Source organism: Malaclemys terrapin, chromosome 7, assembly GCF_027887155.1.
Source record: "Malaclemys terrapin pileata isolate rMalTer1 chromosome 7, rMalTer1.hap1, whole genome shotgun sequence".
Classification (NCBI taxonomy): domain Eukaryota; kingdom Metazoa; phylum Chordata; order Testudines; family Emydidae; genus Malaclemys; species Malaclemys terrapin.
Window position 1 is genome coordinate 55,306,188 of NC_071511.1, and position 21,081 is coordinate 55,327,268.

Sequence of the window (21,081 nt, forward strand, 5' to 3'; positions counted from 1 at the left end):
AACTGCATTTCTCCTTCTATGACTCTGACGATGTCTTAGAGCTGGCACTTGAAGCACTGCAGGCTTCAGGGAAGGGGGTGAGAAGAGCAGGCCTGCGAAATGCTTTTCCAAAGCCCTGATGTGACTGGTATACTAATTTGTATGATTACTCAGATTTCTGTCCACAAACTTTTCTCTACAACAGTATAAAAGTCTGTACTGGAGAGCGGCTGGGCTTGAGGTGGCTCAGGGCAGCTACAGACTAATCTGCATATCTCAGAATAGATCAAAGCAAATCTTGATAACTTTGGAGAGTTCAGATAAAAATGTGAGCGCATCAGGGATAGTGTAAAAATAGTTTTGAGTAGATAGGCCTGGATAGAAATAGTTCTGAGCAGTTTAGGATCAGGATCAATTGGGATAGCCTGGAGCAACTCAGAACAAATCAGGGGGGGTTCAGGGTAGTACAGGAAGAATTAGAGAGGTCTGGGATCTAATTGGGATTGCTAGAAAAAGATTGGGGTAGGTAGTGGCAGCTCAGATTAGATTTATATTCTATCATGGTGGTATCCAAGTGTCAATATGGGTCAAATGGAATAGCTTGGGCAGATGGAAGTAGCTGTGGGCTGGGTGGAATTGATGCTCTAAGCATCTTGGATCAGATCAACACAAACCAAGTTTATTGGGGAAAGTTAGGGCAGTTGTAGACAAATGGGGATAGCTTGGGGGTAGAGTAGAACAGCTAGAAACAGGTTGGAGCAAGTTGGATTCCTTGAGAAGGACCAGGGCAGTTCAAAATGGATTTTGAAGTCTTAGAATGGGTTGGGTGGTCTTGAAGCAGGCTGGATCAGGGCAGCTCAAGAGGTCTTGTGGTCTTCATGCATTTATTTGTTTGCACCACATTCAAAATGCTGGGCTCAAAATGTTGAGGAAATGAGGCAGCCCTTACTCCATTTGGAAATTGCTCTGGGATTTTTAACTTCCTCATGGATGGATGCTCAAGACAGACAGAAGAAACCTTAGTCTAATTTCTCACTTGTTAAATAGGTAAATGACAACTTGGTCTCATCTGAAGGGTGGATTTATTATAGCATGGTGCTAACATCACTGTAGTTGTGATGGAAGAGGTTCTTGCACTCTAAGCCTGTTTCAGGTACATATAATTTCCTGAAAACAAAATTATCTTTTGAGCTGAAATTTCTCATGCCTCTTTTCAAGCCCAATGCTATTTGAGACTCAGACCAGGATCCATCTCCTAACCATGTTTATTAAAATTTGTGGTCATTAGATGGCAAATGCATTTTGAATTTTGCATGTTCTTGGGTTGTGCAGCCAGGATTTACAGTAGCACATGAAGCTCTGTGGTTCTTTAGAAAGGCTGCCAAATAGATCAGACCCCTTCTGAGTCCATCTGAATAGTAGGAATTTCTCCTACCCCTTCCATTTGTGATTCTGTTATTACTGGGGTGGTGTACAGCCTGGAGCCACCCTTACCCTTGAATGTTCCCTTCTGTTGTTCCACTGCATGCCTCAAAACTGACTTCCTTTTCTTACTGCAAGCATGTCTCCATGGTGTACGCAGACACTGTCATGTATGTACTTCTATCTGCTCGAATGGATTTTATTGGAAAGGGCTGAGCTGCAGAGGGGATCAGGTAAAATAGGAGGGGGAGTGAGCACTGACCTCCAGCAGCAGCATGACACGTGTTCACAACACTATAGGCTGAATCATGGGTAGGGTTACCATATTTAAAAAATAAAAAAAGAGGACACTCCAGGGGGGCCCGGGCCCCACCCCTTTCCCACCCCTGGCCCTGCCCCAACTCCACCCCTTCTCCAAAGTCCCAGCCCTAACTCCGCCTCCTCCCCTGAGCGCCCCGCATTCCTCCTCCTCCCTCCCAGCCACACAAAAAGGGCTGCCCGAGCGCTACCAGCTTCATGGTTTGCCGGCTAGCCCCCAAACCCCCCGGTGCAGCTGGAGCCCGGGAGGGGAAGCGCCCAGCTGGGGGTGCAGGGTCTGGGGGATGCCCAGAAAACCATAAAGCCAGTAGCGCTCGGGCTTCGGGCAGCCCCCATGCCTCCGGACCCTGCGCCCCTGCCAGGCACGTCCCCTCCCGGGCTCCGGCGGTGTCTGTGCTCCCTGAACTCCTGGGCTCTTTAAGCGCCGAGCTGCCCGAGCGCTACCAGCTTCAGGCAGCCCCCATGCCTCTGGACCCTGCGCCCCCGGAGCCCGGGAGGGGAAGTGCCCTGGTAAGCCAGGGAGTATTTTTCCCGGACATGTTCAGCTTTTCTGAAATTCCCCCCGGACAAGGGTTTGATTACCAAAAAGCTGGACATGTCCAGGAAAAACTGGACGTATGGTAACCCTAATCATGGGAATGCATCGTTAAGGCCTTGTTTGCCCTGAACAACTGAATAATTTGAAAGAGCACTGTTTTGCACCAGTTAGGGTGACCAGATGTCCCGATTTTATAGGGACAGTCCTGATTTTTGGGTCTTTTTCTTATATAGGCTCCTATTACCCCCCACTAGGGTGACCAGACAGCAAATGTGAAAAATCGGGACAGGGGGTGGGGGGTAATAGGAGCCTATATAAGAAAAAGACCCAAAAATCGGGACTGTCCCTATAAAATCGGGACATCTGGTCACCCTACCCCCCACACTCTCTGTCACGATTTTTCACATTTGCTGTCTGGTTACCCTAGCACCAGTTGAAGCACAAATGCTTCTAGTTAGCCATTCCTTGGGTCTGCTGTAGGAGGTGAGATAGGATGTGAATTTCCAAAGCTATTATCATGCTTCCCAAAACATGCACCATGCAGTTACTTATCTTGTATGTACTTAAGGTTGTGGAGGAGGGATGGGAGAGAGAGAGGGACAGACATGTCCTGGACTGAATCCATTTTTGGTGTAACTTCAGTGGTTAGCTAGAGTATCAATTCAGTTTACTGACCACTGCAGCCATGTTCTTCACAACTGCACATGTAGTATCATAGCTTCAAGGACTGGCTCACACACTCCAACCTCCTCTATACATGCACTACAAGTTCCCATGGAACTTCCTCATGGAAGCAGCGTAAATGGGGTGAGATATTAATGTGGCTCTGCAGGGTACTGCCACAGCCTGGACACATGGTGAGTTTGACATGACATCACTGCAGCTGTACTACTACCTGGTGGGGTCTGAAGGGATGTAGCTCTGCAGCAGGATTAGCAATAGAACGTGATGGGGTTTTTCAATGCAGGAAGACTTGGTGTGGCATTGTTGCAGCCCTAGGCATGATGCCGGTTGATGCAGTCTCCATGAAACAGTAGAGGTGTGGGGGGAGGTTTTCTGTGACCTTGCTGTGTGCCAATCTTTGCACATAGTGGGCTTTCTGTTACCATCTGACATGGGGGTGGAGGGGGTGGGATCACAACAAGGCAGCAAGGAAGGGGGAGGCAGATGAGGAGTGACAAAGAGGAGGGTTGCAGGATGGCAGGCCACAGCAGGGCTGTAGGGGGTGGGTGTGCAGGTAGGGAAAACGAAGGGGGCTATGGGGTGGCAGGGCACAGAAGGGCTGTGGGAGATGGGGGATCCAGGCGAAGGGCATGGAAATGGGGATGGGGGTTGCTCCATGAGGATGCAGGAGGGGGCATGGAGGTAGGATGCATGTGGCAGGACATTGCAGGGCTGTGGGGGTGGGGAATGCAAGTGGGGGACATGGAGGAGGGATGTGGCAGGGCCTGGGAGGGCTTTGGGGGATGCAAGTGGGGGGCACGGAGGAGGGATGCACGTGGCAGGGCACAGAAGCGCTGTGGGATGCATTTGATGGAACACAGCAGGGCTGTGGGGGAGGCAGGCGGAGGGCACAGAGGAGGGATGCATGAGGTGGGGCACAGCAGGGGTAGGGGGTGCAGGCAGGGAGCACAGAGATGGGATGGATACATGTGCCGGGTCACAGCAGGGCTGTGGGGGGTGGAAGGATGCAGGTGGGGGCACAGAGGAGGGATGCACGTGGTGGGGCATGGCAGGACTGCTGCGGGGGTGGATGCAGGCAGGGGGTACACAGGCGGGATGCACGAGGCAGGGCTGCGGGGAGTGGCGGGGTCAGGGATGCACGTTGCGGGACCCCGCGAGGCCGCAGGCAGGGGGCGCTGCGGAGCACTGAGGGGGCGGAGCGAGGCCCGGCAGCCCTGTGGCAGGGATGGGCGTGGAGCTGAGTCTGTCACTTCTCGCGAGTCGGAACGGGGGTCACGTGGGACTGGGCCTCTCTCACTTTACGGCCCGTCGCGAGGGTCATGGTGGCGCCCGTGTACCCGGCCTGGCTCAGGCGCTTGGCCGCCGGGAGGCAGCAGCAGCGGCGGGCTCCCGCCGTGCGCCCCGCCCGCCCCCTGGTGCTGGCCAACCAGGTGGCGAACCGCCGTCTGCGCCTGGGAGGTGAGTGCGGGGCCGGCGGGACCCAGGTGTCCGGCTGCCCACCCCGGGGGGGGGGAGGCACTGAGCAGTGGCTTACAATCCAACGCAACGCAAACCTCGCTCCTCCGGAACAGGCCCCGGGGCGGGGTCCCCATCCCTGGCAGGCTGGAGACCGGGCTTCTGCCCCAGGAATTTTTGTGGGCCGTTTCTTTGGCCTGTGTCACCCAGCCTGGGGCCCGGCTAGGTTAGGTGCTCACAGGGCTCCCTCCTGGCCTGGAATCTGTGGATGCAGGCGGGGGGCACGGAGTATTGTCTGTGAGCTGCTCCAAGCGTGCGTGCCTGCGCACACACAAGGGAGAGAGGCTTGTTGTTGATACATTTACTATAACAAACATTTTTAATGTAAGGTGACTGAAAATGTTTGGCTTTGAAGAAGGAGTCGCCAGCATGAAAATGTGGATAAACACCAGTTTGGGTGGTGATGCTCCCTCTTCCAGAGGCTGATCACCTTTAATCTTTCTGAAACCCCCTTTAGACTAAAGAGGTTGCTGCTGGTGCAGTGTAGCTGCCTCTGGGGAGAGAATAGGGGGTACTTTTATATGAAGAATTTATTTAGGGCTTGATACATGCTGGGGCTCCATAAGAATGATCTAGTATCTTATGTTCTGAAATGCTCTTATGTAAAGAGAAGTAATTTAAATTATTTTGTGCTGTTTCTTCTATGATATCACTGGTATTCAGTCATGAACAAATGGATTTACTTATGTGCCAGCTGCTGTGTTCATTACATATAGAATCATAGAATATCAGGGTTGGAAGGGATCTCAGGAGGTCATCTAGTCCAACCCCCTGCTCAAAGCAGGACCAGTTCCCAACTAAATCATCCCAGCCAGGGCTTTGTCAAGCCTGACCTTAAAAACCTCCAAGGAAGGAGATTCCACCACCTCCCTAGGTAATCCATTCCAGTGCTTCACCACCCTCCTAGTGAAAAAGTTTTTCCTAATATCCAACCTAAACCTCCCCCACTGCAACTTGAGACCATTACTCCTTGTTCTGGCATCTGCTACCACTGAGAACAGTCTAGATCCATCCTCTTTGGAACCCCCTTTCAGGTAGTTGAAAGCAGCTATCAAATCCTGCCTCATTCTTCTCTTCTGCAGACTAAACAATCCCAGTTCCCTCAGCCTCTCCTCATAAGTCATGTGCTCCAGACCCCTAATCATTTTTGTTGCCTGTATATCAACCTTTCTGGTCTGCAAGGAAAAATGATAATAGCCATCCCACACCCATCATCCAGTCTGCCGTATGGAGAGACCTACATAAAACAAATGATTGATTGAAACATTTTGCACTGTGACCTGGCCTAGGACTAACAGTCAGAGGGAGCAAATTCCACACTTGGATCATTAAATACCCATAGGTGCTCACTCAATGTTTATAAAATATGCATAAGAAAAGTGTCTTTGAAACTTGGTAAGAACCCCCTTTGGATGGATAGCAAAAGGCTGAAGGCCAAACTGTTACTTCCGCAAATCATGGCCCTAATTTCAGGTGGTTTCTGGGGTATCCAGAAGTGATGTGTGTTTGTAAAGTATGTTATGCACAAAACACTATGTAAATGGTCGACATCATGAAGACTGATTGGATATCAGATAACTGAAATGGCTCAGATCCTTGGACTGAAAGGGATGCATAGCATCTTGCTGTGAGCAAAGTGATGCTGAGATTTCTTCTCTCCTGTGGTTTATTTTTTTTTTCTTCTTCCCCTCTGCCCCTCTCTCCACCTACTTGTTTTATCTCTCTCTCCTGGGAGTTATGCAACACAGAGGCTGTTAATGTGAAATATTCCTGAGTAACTGAGATTTTTTTACTGCAGTATTTCTTCCTTCCAGAGGCAACGTGTACTACAGAGATATCATTACTGATGGCTTGCTGGAAGCAGAATGAGTTCAACGATTCAGCTTGTGCCAAGGAAATCCAGACATTCTATGATTGTGTGGCAAAGACAGATGTAATTAAAGTCTCTTTGGTTGTCCTAAATTAGTGGCGGGAGGGAGGAAGCCGCCTTCAATTAGTCTCGTAATAGTGCCAAGGACACTCACTGTGCAATTTAATTTGTAGTGTACTGATCTGGGGGAGGGAGATGATCCACATTAGATAAGACACGCATTGCTTCTTGTGTGTTGGAGAGCATTTGGATGTGAGTAGTTACGTGTTTACCAACCTTTGATGAGTACAGCAGGTGCACTTTCAAACTAAACAGATATTGAGTAAAATATAAAAGGGGGTTTTGATGTCCGTTATAGTCTGATAACTATGGACTCTACAGTAGTGGAGATATAGAAAACATTTTTCCCCTCTGCACCAAGAGATAGTTTTGAATGAGGGGTGTAAAAGTCTTGGTGCAAATGATGTACAGTAATCTGTGCTATTAGTTCTGGGCCTGCCATTAGCCCTAATAGAGTGAGCTGCAGACTGATTAATCTGCTTTTTAAACTTGCGAGTTAATGTTGGTTCCTAAAGATGCGTGAATGTCTGTGCAACACAGGGGGCAGATTGAGAAGGCAGTGGAACTGGACTCCAAGCTCTGCCCACGAATCCCAGAATAGCTGGATTTTTTTCTGCTTGACTGTCTTCATAGTAAACAACTCACTGGGATGCATAAGGCAGTTTTGTCTATTAAAACCATTATGCCCAAACTGTCTTCAGACAGTTAAACTATGATGGACGGTTATAAGGTTTGTTATGTTGTTTTGGGGCTTTTTTCAACTATAAAGATTAGAAATTTTATTTAAAAAAAAAAAAGTTCAGTTACTTCAGAAATACTGGAGCTGATAGACAACTGGTGTTAGTACAGTGTACCAGACAGTACCTGCTCAATCTGACCCTGGGCTTCAGAAACATTCACTTTCATGAGTAGTGGTAGGATAGGTGGTCTTAATCTGTCACTGGAGAGCAATGGAAATCCAAACCTTCTGGTACTGAAAATGGTAATGAAAATTCAGAAGTCTTATAGAGCCATCCTTGTGGTCATGGGGAAGAAGCCAAAACGTACTTCACAGGGTGATGAGGACCCCACGGAGGTGAAAACTGAGAAATCTGGAGAAAGTGGAGGATCCAAAAGTAGTAAAGTAAAGCATAGACATAGTAAGACTGTGTTCTTACTTAAAGGAACACATTAAATTTGAAATCTAGTCAGTATTAAAAAAACCCTCCTAAAACTATTTTTATGTACTACACTTGCCTTTAAGGTGCCACAATTACTCCTGTTCTACTTGCCTTTAAGTCATTCTACTCTACTGTGTGAAAGATCTGCATAAACAGGAAACTGACTAGATATGAAGCATGTCAAATTCCAAAGTAAACAAATTGAAAAATAGAGAACAATATTTTTAACTCCCACACTGGTACTGTTTCAGTAAACCTAGAAGTTACTTATAACAGTAGTAAACTAAAATATTGAAAGCTGTTTGGGATTTTTTTTTAAGTTGACAGTGCTCTTTAACTTCATAATTTCAAATGAGAAACAAGGTGGGTGAGGTAATCTTTTATTTGACCAACTTCTGTTGGGGAGAGAGAGAAGCTTTCAAGCCACACAGAGCTCCTCTTCAGGTGTGGAAAAGGTACTCTCAGCAGCACAGCTAAATGCAAGATGGAACAGATTGTTTAGCATAAGTAATTAGCACATATTCTGAGGAACCATTCAAGTAGAGTGGTCCATTAACTCCTCTGCAGTCATAGGATTAAAAGGGGGGTTAGTGGGTTACAGATTGTAAACCAGCGTTTCTCAAACTGGGGTCTGGGAGGCTACTCCAGGGGGTCTGCAGGCCCCCCGCTCTTTAACTCTTCCCCCTCTCTCCCTCAACTTCCCCCTCCCTCTCAGTGCCTCCTGCACACTGTTCCCTGGCATGCAGGAGATGCTGGAAGGGAATGGGGAGGGGGTAGAAAGGGGTGGGGCCTTGGGGGAAGGGGTGGAGTAGGGGTGGGGTCTGGGGCTGAGCTGGGGGCTTGGGGGCACCTGAAATTTTTAAAATCAAAATGGGGGTCCTCGGGTTGCTAAAGTTTGACAACTGCTGTTGTAAACCATAAATCCAGTGTGTCTCTTAAGGCTGATTTTTAGTGTCTAGCAATTATGAATTTAAGCTCCCAGGCTCGTCTTTTGAAAGTGTTGTGCTTCCTTTGAGGGTGAGGGCTGATAGGTCAGATATAGAGTGATTGCTTCACAGGTGATGGGGTGCTTTTGTTTTTTCATTTTCCTGTGTGACTTCATTCAAGAGCGTAGTGATTGTCTGGTTTCACCCACATAGTTCTTATTTGGGGCATTTAGTGCACTGGATGAGGTACACCACATGTTGTGATTGGCATGTGCGGGATCCATGGATCTTACAAGGTGCATTGTGGGGGGGTGTTGATCATTGAATCAACCTTGAATGGTCTCTTAGATTATATGCTAGCTACATACACTAAATAGTCTGATCCATCTTGCATTTAGCTGTGATGCTCAGAGTACTTTTCCCACATCTGAAGAAGAGTTCTGTGTGGCTTGAAAGTTTTGTCTCTCTCACCAACAGAAGTTGGTCCAATAAAAGCTATTACCTCACCCACCTTGTCTCTCTAATATCTTGGGACCAACACAACTTCAACTACTGCTGCATTTCAAATAGACAGCAGTCACTGGCTTCTGAAAGCAATCCTTAGGATTATCCTGGCAATTGGTACCATAACTCTCACTCAGTGGGCAGATGGTATGCTTTTGAAATGACTGTATCATTAGAAGTATGGCTGGGGTATGTGTATGAATCACTTCAGCAAATAAAGGAGGCTAATTCTTTGTGTTTCAGGTGGAGCACAAGGAAAGACTTAAACAGGAGTCCCTGGGCCAGATGGGAAATTTATCTCCAAAGACAGTGAACAAACTGTTGAGAAGGTTCCCTAATATCACAGATGATTTTTAAAGGAAGACTTGCTTTCCCAAGTAACTGGAGACCAGTAGCTAAAGCTGGTATCCTCTTTGGAGAAGGAGTTAAAAGTAGTGATCAGCGAGCATTTGGGGCTGATAGTGGGCTGTCAGCATTCCTCGGGGGTTCTTGACTTGAACATTTCTTTGGGGGTGGGTCACTTTCTCCATTAGTTGAGATTGTTCTATGGGGTCACAGGGTTTTGTGATGACAGGATGGATGTTTGCTAAGGGTTATTCAATCACCCATAATGTGGTCTTGAGTCTTGCTTCATTGTGAAATAAAGCCTTCTAAGGAATGAAATAAATGAATTGTTTTCACAACTAGGATGTGAACAGTTCTTGTGTGTGTTAGTACATGCAGACTCTACAGCAAGCCTCCTGCCTGACTTGAGTTGCTGGTTTGTGACCCAAAATTGAGTTAACTTACAATTGATGAGAATGGTAAAGGTGTGCTTCACCAGATGTCTATTAATCTTTCTTCTCTTAGCCCTTGTCAATTTTGGACCTTCCATTAATCTATGAAGAATGACACAAATCCAGGACCAACTCCCAGAGTAGCATCCTTTTTTCATAGAATATCCGGGTTGGAAGGGACCTCAGGAGGCCATCTAGTCCACCCCCCTGCTCAAAGCAGGACCACTCCCCAGACAGATTTCTTTTTTTTTCGCAGATCCCTCAATGGCCCCCTCAAGGATTGAACCAGAACCCTGGGTTTAGCAGGCCAATGCTCAAACCACTGAGCTATCCCTTCCCCCTTTTTACCACAGAATATATTGGTGGGGAAGATATCAAATGTGACTTCCACCAAGGCACTTCTAGTTTAGACCACCTGCTTTTCAGGGGAGAAAAACAAAGGGTTTGCCATGCTCTGTTCTTCTTAGCTGTCGTATGGTAACTTCACACAAGAAGACCTGGCCTGGATAGCTTATTATAGTTGACATAATTTATGTCACTCAGGGGTGTGAATAAACCACTCCCCTGAGCGACATAAGTTACATCGACATAAGTGCTCGTTCACAGCACTATGGCGACGGGAGAGCTTCTCCCACCGACATAGCTTCTGCCGCTCACAGAGGTGGGTTTTTTTATGCCAATGAGAGAGCGTTCTTCCGTCAACATAAAGCGTCTTCACCAGACGCGCTGCAGTCACGCAGCTGTATTGGTACAACTGGGTCGCTGCAGCACTGCATGTATAGACATGGCCTTAGTGGACAATAGAAAGAGGGAGGGGGCATAGCACAGATGTAACAGTAATAAGATAATGCGGATACAGACTAACACGGCTGCTACTCTGAAACCAGTAATAAGATAATGTTACCTAAATTCGTTTCTGCTGTTACTTGTATTACAGTAGTGCCTAGAGGCCGCAACCAAGATCAGGTCCCTGTTGTGCTATACACTTTATTTACAGACAGACCCTGCCCCAATCAGCTTACACTCCACATGGACAGGACAAAACAAGTAGTGAGAGAGGAAGCAGGAACAGAATGGCAAATTGACTTATCAAAGATGACACAGCAGGACAGAGTGAGGAATTGAAACAAGGTCCCCAATTCCCAGTCTGGTGCCCTTCCCACTGGAGAATTTTTGTTCAGTCTGATAGTTCCAAATTGTGGTTTTCTCTAACTATAAATTCATGATCATTGGTTGCATTGGATTGTCCCACAGCCTAGCCAGTATAAGATGGCAGACATTACTTGTTGGTATCATGGGTCTTGAAGAGGAATCTGAAAGAGAAAGAGGATGATGTCCCTACCTGTTGGTTCAGGGAGGAAGTTCTGTGTATAAGGGCACATCTCTCACCTGGCCTGGATTTTGTGGTGCATTCTGCATTTCAGGGTTGGTCTCCTTGGCCCACAACACTCAAATACCCTTTGGTTAAATAGAATGTGCACTAAGCTGAGAGCAAAGAGGCTGTGAATTCTCAGATCACCTCTCCCCCTGACTGGTCTGTCTATTCTGTACTCTAAAACCTTTAGTATTGAGCATAGCCTCATGCCCCTTACTCAGGTGGAGAGACAAGTATCTTGTTCTAAATGTATCTGATATGAACATCAACAAATAGCCTTTTATTACAGGATAGGGTGAAAAAGAGGGAACTCATCAGTGTTTTGGGGTTTTTTTTGTTTTTTTTCCTTCACCCTTCATCTCAAATAATTCATTCAAGTGACTTTAACTGTATGTTCCATGCTAACTAATCCCTGATTTTACAGTTGCATTAGTAAATATGCAGTGCTTGTCACTGATGTAGTTGCCTTCTCTGATCATTTCAATCTCTGCTATATCTTTACCATAGCCATAGTATGCCACACTTGGATCTTACAGTTGCTAAAGTATGGAATGTGCTGTTTTTTTTTTTCTTTTCCATTAATGCACTTAGGCATTACAATACTTGTTATTTGTTTAAAAACTACTTTTGACAGTTCACTTGGCTCTGGATTTGATGCTGTGATCATTAAGTGTTGATGCTGACTATGTCCTGGGCAGTTATAGCTGCTGTGATCACCCTCTATCTGACTATTACACTTGTAATTAAGCAGAGTGTCTGGGGTGTTGAGACATTTACTTGCTCACTAACAGAAAAAGTCCCTGGGATGCTTACTGTGTGCAACTGTGCAGAGGATGATTATCTCCTCTTAATGAGTTCTGTGGGAGCACTGCTGGATGATGTACAGCACTGCTGGATGATGCTGGTGATATTGCTGGATTATGGAAGCTGGATGTACGTGTTAGATTCTGTTGCTCCATGTAGCACCACAGACTTTCTCAAGAGTGCCTCACCTTCATAGTAGGGAAGTGGGGAAAGTGATAATTAAATGAAAGTTTACTTATCTGTTTTTCCCTCTCTAAGTAAGATTTATAGGATTTAAGCAAACCTGTTGGAATTCCTTGATCTTATTCTCCCTGTTTCTTCTACTCACCTTACAGCCTGGCTATCACCAGCTCTGGGCATGATTGCGCTCTTAAATTCCTCTTATCATTTTATCATATAAGGTGTATGGAGGAGGCAAGAGGTGTATCTCTTTACTTCCCTGAACACAAACAGTGATCTCATAGGAGGCAGGAAATCATTCAGAATTCCTGAGGAGTACACAGACATGAAGGCATGGGGTAACTTTCTTCTTGCACCCGTTCTACCTTTGATGGGTGTGAGTAATATTTAAAAAAAAAAAAAAAAAGGCCTAAGGTAATGCCTGTAACTTGTAGGCTCACTGACTTCTGGGCACCGTGCCAACGGGGTCTGTATTGATATAGTGTGGACTTGCTAAATAATAGGTGTGATTATTCAGATTTATTTTAATACCTTCGTGCTTCAACCTCTTTCTTGTGGGAGGGGATATCCCTTGACATCCCCACCGCACATTCATATCACTAGAGTCTTAGAAGGAAGAGAGTAACTTGACTCTTTGGCTGCTAAACATTCTCTTCTCTCCCTGCTATCCACCCACCCAAATAACAGTCACCGGGAAATCCACTGCACTACAGTTATGGTTCAGGCAGCAAAGCTGATCTGGATTAACTTGCTCGATTAGTTACAAGCACATAGATGAGGAGGTTGGGGAGCGGGGGTGTACAGCTCCTGTGTTAGGGTGTGTGACCTCCACATTACTGAGGAAGTAAAAGATTGCCTCTCAAGAATATGAAGTCAGTGACATTTCCTGATCTTTAAACAAATGATGTTCTCTGTGCTGAGCCCACAAGAATGAGGGACTAAGGCTATGTCTACACTACCCAGCTTTTGTTGCTACAGCTGTGTTGCTAAAAGTCATGCAGTGTAGCCGCTGTTTGTCTGCTCTCCTGCCGACATAAAACTTCCACCCCCAAAGACCAGCATTTGAGTTGTCAGCAGGAGAGTGCTCCTGACGACAACGCGCTATTCACACTGGCACTTGTCATGGCAAAACTTTTGTATTTTTTGGGGGAGGGGAAACACCTCTGAAAGACAAAAGTTTTGTCATTCAATTACCAGTATAGACAGCCTAAGTCCCAAAGCTTGAGGCAATGAAGTCAGGAGGAGTCTTGCCGTTGACTTCCATATGAACAGGATTTGACACTACGGCAGCAGCAGAAAGCAATTCCACCTCCTTCCTTCTTCACAAAGGGGGATTGAGATTGACACTACGCCCCATATTCTTCAGAGAAATAGTTATAATGTGATTATAGCATATCTAAGATGTATTTTATGCAAGATGGGTTGTGTGAGATATCATTGGAAAGGTTATGATTTACTGAATATGATCATCATTTGTATGCATGTATCATTTTGGTATCTGAAGTTAGGTCTATGCACCTATTACAAATGTGTTTACACCTGGTGAATGCCCATGAGACAGAATACAATCAGTCTAGATTGCTGGCTGGAAAGGGCCATCAGGAAAAATGATAGCATCTTCAAAGACCTAATCTCCCACCTTCCTGGAAAGCCTTCCTGTGTATGCTGTAAATAGACTGAGTTATGGCTGCAGGGCCATGTGATCATGTCTCCTGATACTGGACTCCATGATAAAATTAGTACTTTTCCACTGACGGGGGTGGGAGGTGGGAATCACACTGTAAGACAAAGGATTCCTGCCATATGTAAAATCTATTTAAGGCAGGGGAATGACATAATCATGGTTCCTTCTTCATTGTCTGCCTGCCCAAGATGACTGCCTAAGACTGAACTGGGGAAGAAAGGATTGAACCTAGACTGGAGGGTGTCTTGTCTGTGAAAGAAATACCTGGAGTTTTAAGCTGCAAGCAAGAGCAGTTTGCCTTCAAGAACCTCTGCAATCTGCCTAAAACAACATTTTAGGGTGAGAATTTGCTAGTTATAACCAGTTTCTTTAGAATATTAAGCTTAGCTTGTGTGTTTTGTTTCATTTGCTAGGTAATCTGTTTTGATCTATTTGCTATCCCTTATACTCACTCAAAATCTATCTTTTGTAGTTAATAAACGTGTTTTTGTTTTCTCTAAAACCAGTTTGTGGAATTCATAATGGGGAGGGGGGACAAAAGGCTGTGCATATCTTAGAATCATAGAATATCAGGGTTGGAAGGGACTTAAGGAGGTCATCCCTGCTCAAAGCAGGACCAATCCCCAACTAAATCAATCTCCCTTCACATTGAGGAAGGGGACGAATTTCAATGAGCTTACGCTGCATAGTTATCTGTGCCTCACAAGATGATATAATTTTGGGTTTACATTCCAGAGGGCGTATGCACTTGAGTGCTGGGCAATTCCTTAGGTGAGCTTTCTCATGCAGAGCTGATCTCCGCATCTGTGTGAAACTGCAGCTAGGCATGTTCCTACCTGTTTGTGTGCTGGTAAAGCCTGAGGGCTTGGCTGATTTGCCTCAGCACTACAATGTGAAGGGAGCCCAGCTGGTGGGACAGGCGGGCTCAGTGGTACCCCAATTCCAAGTGGCACCCCAGGGGAAACCCATCACAGGGATGTTGCACCTCTAAGGGGAAGACCTTAATCCTGAGCTGTGCTCATTCAGTGCCCACAAATAGGTCAAAGGGAAGGATAACTCTGTCTCTGTGGGGGCAGAGCAATGTGCAGTGTGGGGGCAGTTCATCAGTGCTATGGTTACTGCTTGCCACTACTATGGAGGAGACCAGGATCAGCTCCTCAGGCCAATAGCACTGCAGGGGAAGGGAAAGCTTTTCCTTGCTCAGAGGGGTCAGTGCAGATCATATAGGAGCAGCATGGGTAGGTTGGCTCTGGAGGGATTCTAGTCTGCTGGCTATGGCTGAAAGGTTTGTCCCACAAAGGGACCAAGGGATGTGCTTTCATCAAAGGGGGTGGGATTTCTCTACAGATACACACTGGACTGAGGTGATTTTCACCTAGTTAGGTCTTGTCTACACGGGAAAGTTATAAAGTAAGGTGAGGACTTTAACTTGTATAGCCCCCTCTCCTCCCATTTGGACACTTATTTTAGTATAAAATGGCCCTTTTCAGTTTAGTTTGTCATTTTGGACAACCAAGCTGAAAAAGCCACTCTTATCTGAAATAAAGGTGTCCACAGGGGGAGTAATCCTGAAATACTATAGTGGTTTAATGATACCACTGTAATTACTCGGGTACAACTGGTAAAACTTTCCTGTATGGACATCCCTGAGCTCACTTGGACAGCAGCAGAGTACAAAATGGTGTGTTCTGGTGGGTAGGGAAAGGGCAGATGGGCAAAACCCAAAGGCTTCCAATGGCCAAAGTCAGTTTCATTTGCTACCACATGTTTGTATCCTTGATGCAGTTGCCAAATTAAAATAGTGTCAGGTCTCAACAAGAGTGAAATTGTAGCCCTGATAACAGTCCATTGCGAGAGGCACATGCTGCAAGTTCAAGTGTCTCATTGTCTCTAGATCGTTGGGCTCAACAGGAACTGATCAATGACTCCATGTCTAGTTGGCAACCGGTATCAAGTGGAGTGCCCCAAGGACTGAGTTGCCGTTTTACTCGCTCAGTTTGAGCACACTCCTCCCCTCAGCTTGCATTAATAAAAGCAGCCCTAGAACTCTGAAATCCATGGGCAGTGAGTATTGTAGGCCGGGGGAGGCTGAACTTCCCCAAATAGCCAGGCGTGGCCCCGCCCACACTCTGCCCCCAGACCCCCTCTTCCATGGCCCAGGCTGGCTGGGGCGACGCCACCCACCTAGTGATCTGGGGCTGGAGGCTCTGCAGTCGTGCTGCCCGGCTAGGGTTACCAGGCGTCTGGTTTTCGACTGGAATGTCCAGTCGAAAAGGGACCCTGGTGGCTCTGGTCAGCACCGCCGACCGGGCCATTCAAAGTCCAGTCGGCGGTGCTGCAGGTCGAAGTCAGGCTAGTCCCTTCCTGTCCTGGCACTGCGCTGCACCCCGGAAGCGGCCAGCAGGTCCGGCTCTGGGCACTGCCTCCGCCCTGAGCACTGGCTCCACACTCCCATTGGCCGGGAACTGCAGCCAATGGGAGCTGGGTGGTGGTGCCTGCGGGTGAGAGCAGCAGGTGGAACCTCCAGGTCCCCACCTCCCCCCACCTAGGAGCTGGACCTGTTGGCCGCTACCGGGGCGCAGCGTGGAGTCAAGACAGTTAGGGAGCCTGCCTTAGCCCCACTTACCAGGAGCCGCCCGAGGTAAGCCCACACCCCAACCCCGAGTCCCAACCCCCTCCCCAGCCCTGAGCCCCCCCAAACCCGGAGCCCCCTCCTGCACCCCAAAGCCCTCATCCCCAGCCCCACCCCAGAGCCTGTACCCCCAGCCGGAGCCCTCACCCCTCTGCACCCCAACCCGCTGCCTCAACCCACAGCCCCCTCCTGCACTCCAAATCCCTCATTCCCGGACCCACCCCAGAACCCGTACTCCCTCCCACACCCTAACCCCTTGCCCCAACCCGCAGCTCTCTCTCACATTCCAAATCCCTCAGCCCCACCCCCAGCCTGGAACCCTCTCCTGCACCCCAAACCTCTCATTCCCAGCCCCATTCCAGAGCCTGCACCCCCAGCCGGAGCCCTCACCCCCTCACTCCAACCCCTTGCCAGCCCAGTGAAAGTGAGTGAGGGTGGGGGAGAGCAAGCCACTGAGGAAGAGGGAATGTAGTGAGTGGAGGGTGGGATCTCAGGGAAAGGGCGGGGCAGGGAGTTTCGGTTTTGTGCAATTAGAATGTTGGCAACCCTATGCCCGAGCGCGTGGCACTCCGGGGCTGGGGGAGCTCGGCTGGGGCAGGGGTGTCAGCTGCAGTGGGGGTGCTCTGGGCTCCTGTGGGGGAGGAAGGGGCAAAAGGGGAGAGGCGGGGCCTCCGGCAGAAGGGGACGGGCTGGGGGTTAGCCTCCCCCAATGGCCGGTTCACCAGCCGCCCATGCTGAAATTCCTTTCTTCTCTTCCCCTCCCTGCCACTGCTGCTTTCTGTAGCAGGGCCCTGCTAGGGGCAGAGCCCACTAGGATGACCAGACAGCAAGTGTGAAAAATCGGGACGGGATGGGGGGGGGGGTAATAGGAGCCTATATAAGAAAAAGCCCCAAATAGCGGGACTGTCCCTATAAAATCGGGACATCTGGTCACCCTAGAGCCCACTAGGGTGAGGCTCTGGTTTCAGCCTCTCTTCTTGTCTGCCTTCTGCTTCTCTGTCTGCTTGCTTAGTGCTGTCAGTTCAGAGATTTGTTCCCAATTAAATGATTGCAATTCTTGGCCAGACAAGCAATGCCCAGCGCACACTGCAGTAGGATCCACCCAACAGCAACTGCTCCCTCCTCCCATCTTCTAACAGCATTGCATTGCATTTGATAAGCAATTGTGGATGAGACAAACCAGCAAGACTGGAATCAATGATTGCTGGTAACGAGCAGGGAGAGAGAAAGAGGCTTTGCATCCAGTCAAGAGGGACTTCAACAGCCTGTTCCATGTTTTTGTGTTGAAGGTCTCCTGGAAATCTTATCCAGTGGACTAGTGGATTTTCCCCTTTTGAGATGCAAGACGAACTCTTTTCTAAGGTGAATTCCACATTTCCATGCTGCAAAATCCCAAAAGAGTTAATTCCTGAAGAATAAAAAAGTACAGTTATAGGGAATGTCCATTGCATTGAACTGAGAGCAGCACATAGAAGGTGTAAAGACACTTAAAATTCCTGAACTATGTCAAATGGATCCACTCAACAGAAACTGGGAAGTGGACAGGGAAGCAGGCCCTCTGCTTATATTTATTAATGATAAACATTAAGGGGTGTATAAATAAATTGACTAGCACTGCCCATAGTGGGCAGCAATAACAGCCAACCCCTGTGACAATTTGGGGTTCCACCCAGACTAGTGAGGGGTTGTGTCACCGCCTGCCCTGCAACTCTGGATGCCTTCAATGCTGTGCTGCTGCGGACTCCAAGAGCCAGCAAACCTGCAGGTCCTACCCTGCCTTCCCCTGTCCAGTTACTGTTTGAAGAGTGATTCCAACACCTCCTGTAGTCCTAGATTTCCCTAAAACTGGCTCCAGCAATGTCCAGCCCTCTTCTGGAATGCTCAACAAAGTTATTTAGTTTGCTGCTCCTTTAAAGAGCCAGAAACACCATCTTGTGAGCTTGGCTGGAGCTAACAATCTCTTCAAGTCAGTCAGAGTACTGGGCTGGTTTAGAGAAAACGTAAAACAAATTTACATAATCAGAGAGTTTTTAATTGAGTTTGGCATGCCAATGTGCGTTTCCTTGTCTTTGGTCACACCTTGCTCCATTTATATGGGAGACCCATTCCATCAGGCAGAACTGCATTCCTGTGTCTGGGAAAAACCCTCTTTATTAACTCCCCCCGACATGCCTGGTTTAAACACATTTTAATCATAATTCCAGCAGCTCTGTGTAATTATTTGTGGGTTGACTGTACATACGTTACACACGAAGATTAATCATCAATGAGCTGTTAGTTTTATTACTTGACATCTTCGAGATGCAGATGATAACAGTAGCGAGTTGGGGTACATTGAGCTGGTCAGGCCAGCTGACACTTAGTGCTAGACACCAGTGCTTCTGGCTTAAGGCTGCTCTTTGGGTCTTATCCCCTACTAAGCACCCCCACCCACCAAGTGGAAACAACTTTCCAGCCTTAGCCCAAGGTTAAAGAAATGCTTGGCTGAAAAGATGAACCTTGGAGGTAGGGTGACCAGATGTCCTGATTTTATAGGGACAGTCCCGATTTTTGGGTCTTTTTCTTATATAGGCTCCTATTACTCCCCACCCTCGTCCCGATTTTTCACATTTGCTGTCTGGTCACCCTACTTGGAGGTGATCAGGATCTGGCAGACCAGCAATGGGAACACCCTCGAATTGGGGTGGGGGTTATCCACTGAGAGTTCCCTGTCACCTATGCTGTTCTCTTAGGAGACGTCTTAACCTGAAATGCTCTGTCTCTGATTTCCCTGGGTTCAGAGACCAGAGAAGAGGGTGTTCTCAGGGAGCTGCAGGTGGTTGAGCAAGAAGACAGAGGTTGGAGGATAAAGTCCAGTTTCTTCAAGACATAATCTCATGCAAGCACACAAAGGATTTCCCCCCACACCTTCAGTTTTATTGCTGGAATTTTTCTAGCTGGGAGTTCCAAATCTTCCACCCAGTTCCACCAGTCCCTTGCAGGCAGGAGAGAGATGAGGAAGAGAGAAGAATCAGTGGGGGAAAGGAGGGAAGTGTCAAGAGAGGAGAGAACTGCTGGGTTAGGCAGCAAGGTAGGCAGGGGAAGAGAAGGAGGCTTGCACTAAAGAGAGATGCATACCTAGAGCAAAAAAAGAGGCTGGGACAGCAAGAAAGAGGGAGGGGAGAGAGCTAGGGTAGGAGGCAGAGAGAGATGAGGTGTGGAAGCAGCCTGGAAGGCTGAAGGCTGTACCCTGCCCGTCTGCACTTGCCTCCTGCTGTTTTTGAAGGTGGATCAGAAATTCTCAGGACACATTCTCTTCCCCTCACTCCAGAACAAGGAAATAGAAGAAAGAAGAAAGCAAAATCACAAGCTGCTGCTGTGAGCTTTCATTCCCTTCCTTCCCTTCCCTGCATCGAAACGACGGAGTTGTGCTGTACAGATCCTTCCAGTGCTGTGCTGCTCCAGCCCTGCTCCCTGGGAAATAGAACAAGGGAAGGAGGGAGAGGAGGAGGCAGCTGAGCCCAGCAGCAGCGAGAATGTGAAGCCTGAAGAAGCTTCTGCCCACTTTGTTCAGGAAGAAGAATGGAGCTTCCCAAAGCTCTCAGGTGCCTGATCCTGCTGCTGAGTTTGTTACCCTGCCTCAGATGTGTGGAGGTAGGAGATTTTTTATTGTATATCTCCCTATAATGTCACATGGCTTTTTAATATCCTGTGCAAGTGGACATTCCACTTAGCAAATATGCTCTCTGAAGCACCCCGGTATCTTCTGTCCCTGGACCAGAGGGTTTATGCTGGAAGGAGGGCTATTTATCTTCTTTTGCCTCTGTAAATGCATAATCAGAAAAAACAACCCACAGGAAGCTGAGCAGGGTGCATGGGGTGCAGCTGCTTTGGCTCATGTTTTCTCAAGCTCTGCAGTGACCAAAGCAGGAGGGTCTCTTTGTCTCTGCCCATTGCCGATAGATTGATCTCAGCTATTACTGTTGTGGACTGATAATTTATAGCTACATGGACCTGGTGCCAAGAATGTAGGACAGGGTATTTGCACTCGTGCTAAAATGTGGGGGGATTGACCCTGCTAAGGGGACCAGTCTTTGGTGAGAGGGCTTTGGGAGGAGCACATTGCTCCATGGGTCTGGACTGCAGTCCCTTCCTTCATGGTCAGTCTCCAAGTTGTGGTGGATCAATTGTCCACACGGTCCATTATTAATCCAGCCTATCACATGCAGACTGGCCTGGGCATACACATCCTGTGGGAGCAGGGAGTTGGGAGACATGGATTCTGGTTCTGTCACCTGTCTTGCTGTGGGAGCTTGGACAAGCACAGGACTCCTGTGGCTCAGCTTGCCCGGCTCTGAAATGGGGAGAGTCATTCCCATCTCTGTAAAGTGCTTTGAGATCTTCACATGACTGTCGCTATAAAAGTGCAAAGTATTGTTAGTTTACTCTCCATTGTGTGGGCTCAGTGCTGTATGATACAGAGAGAGAGAGAGGCTCCCTGCTCAATGGAGTGTAAAAATCTAACTGCTGTCTACACACACACACACGTACACCCCCCCACACACACAAATCCCCCTCCTTGTCCCAGCTGATCTGGCATTTCCAAAAATGTCATTGATACATTTCTGGTCTAGAATTTCAGGTCTGGCTTTTCTGGGGTGATCTTGATGCTGTC

At 47.8% G+C, this 21,081-nt stretch overlaps 2 protein-coding genes across 5 annotated transcripts in view; both read left to right on the forward strand.

Moving 5' to 3' along the window:
- The first annotated feature begins 4,218 nt into the window (after nucleotides 1–4,218).
- Nucleotides 4,219–9,659, forward strand: CHCHD1 (coiled-coil-helix-coiled-coil-helix domain containing 1). Its single transcript, XM_054034933.1, has 3 exons — nucleotides 4,219–4,399; nucleotides 6,271–6,389; nucleotides 9,220–9,659. The coding sequence occupies exons 1-3, from the start codon at nucleotides 4,261–4,263 to the stop codon at nucleotides 9,331–9,333; spliced, it is 372 nt and encodes a 123-aa protein (XP_053890908.1). The 5' UTR covers nucleotides 4,219–4,260; the 3' UTR covers nucleotides 9,334–9,659.
- An 8,061-nt stretch (nucleotides 9,660–17,720) lies between these two features.
- The window catches only part of LOC128841104 (neurotrypsin-like), a 35,018-nt gene continuing 31,657 nt past the window's right edge, over nucleotides 17,721–21,081 (forward strand). For 3 of the 4 annotated variants that reach the window (XR_008445772.1, XM_054035819.1, XM_054035820.1), the window contains exon 1: nucleotides 19,516–20,060. Coding sequence is in view for 3 of the 4 variants with exons in the window: in XM_054035819.1 (XP_053891794.1) it covers nucleotides 19,989–20,060 (72 nt within the window). In the remaining variant the exon portion in view is untranslated. Of the gene's footprint in view, nucleotides 17,790–19,515; nucleotides 20,061–21,081 lie in introns of those variants that run through there. The other variant, XM_054035818.1, reaches the window with a different exon arrangement.

Excerpts from the sequence above, each read along its gene's own strand:
- CHCHD1 (XM_054034933.1), top strand. The coding sequence starts at position 4,261 with ATGGTGGCGCCCGTGTACCCGGCCTGGCTCAGGCGCTTGGCCGCCGGG. Across the intron at positions 4,400-6,270 it reads CCGCCGTCTGCGCCTGGGAG|AGGCAACGTGTACTACAGAG; the intron begins GTGAGTGCGGGG and ends TCTTCCTTCCAG. Across the intron at positions 6,390-9,219 it reads ATTGTGTGGCAAAGACAGAT|GTGGAGCACAAGGAAAGACT; the intron begins GTAATTAAAGTC and ends TTTGTGTTTCAG.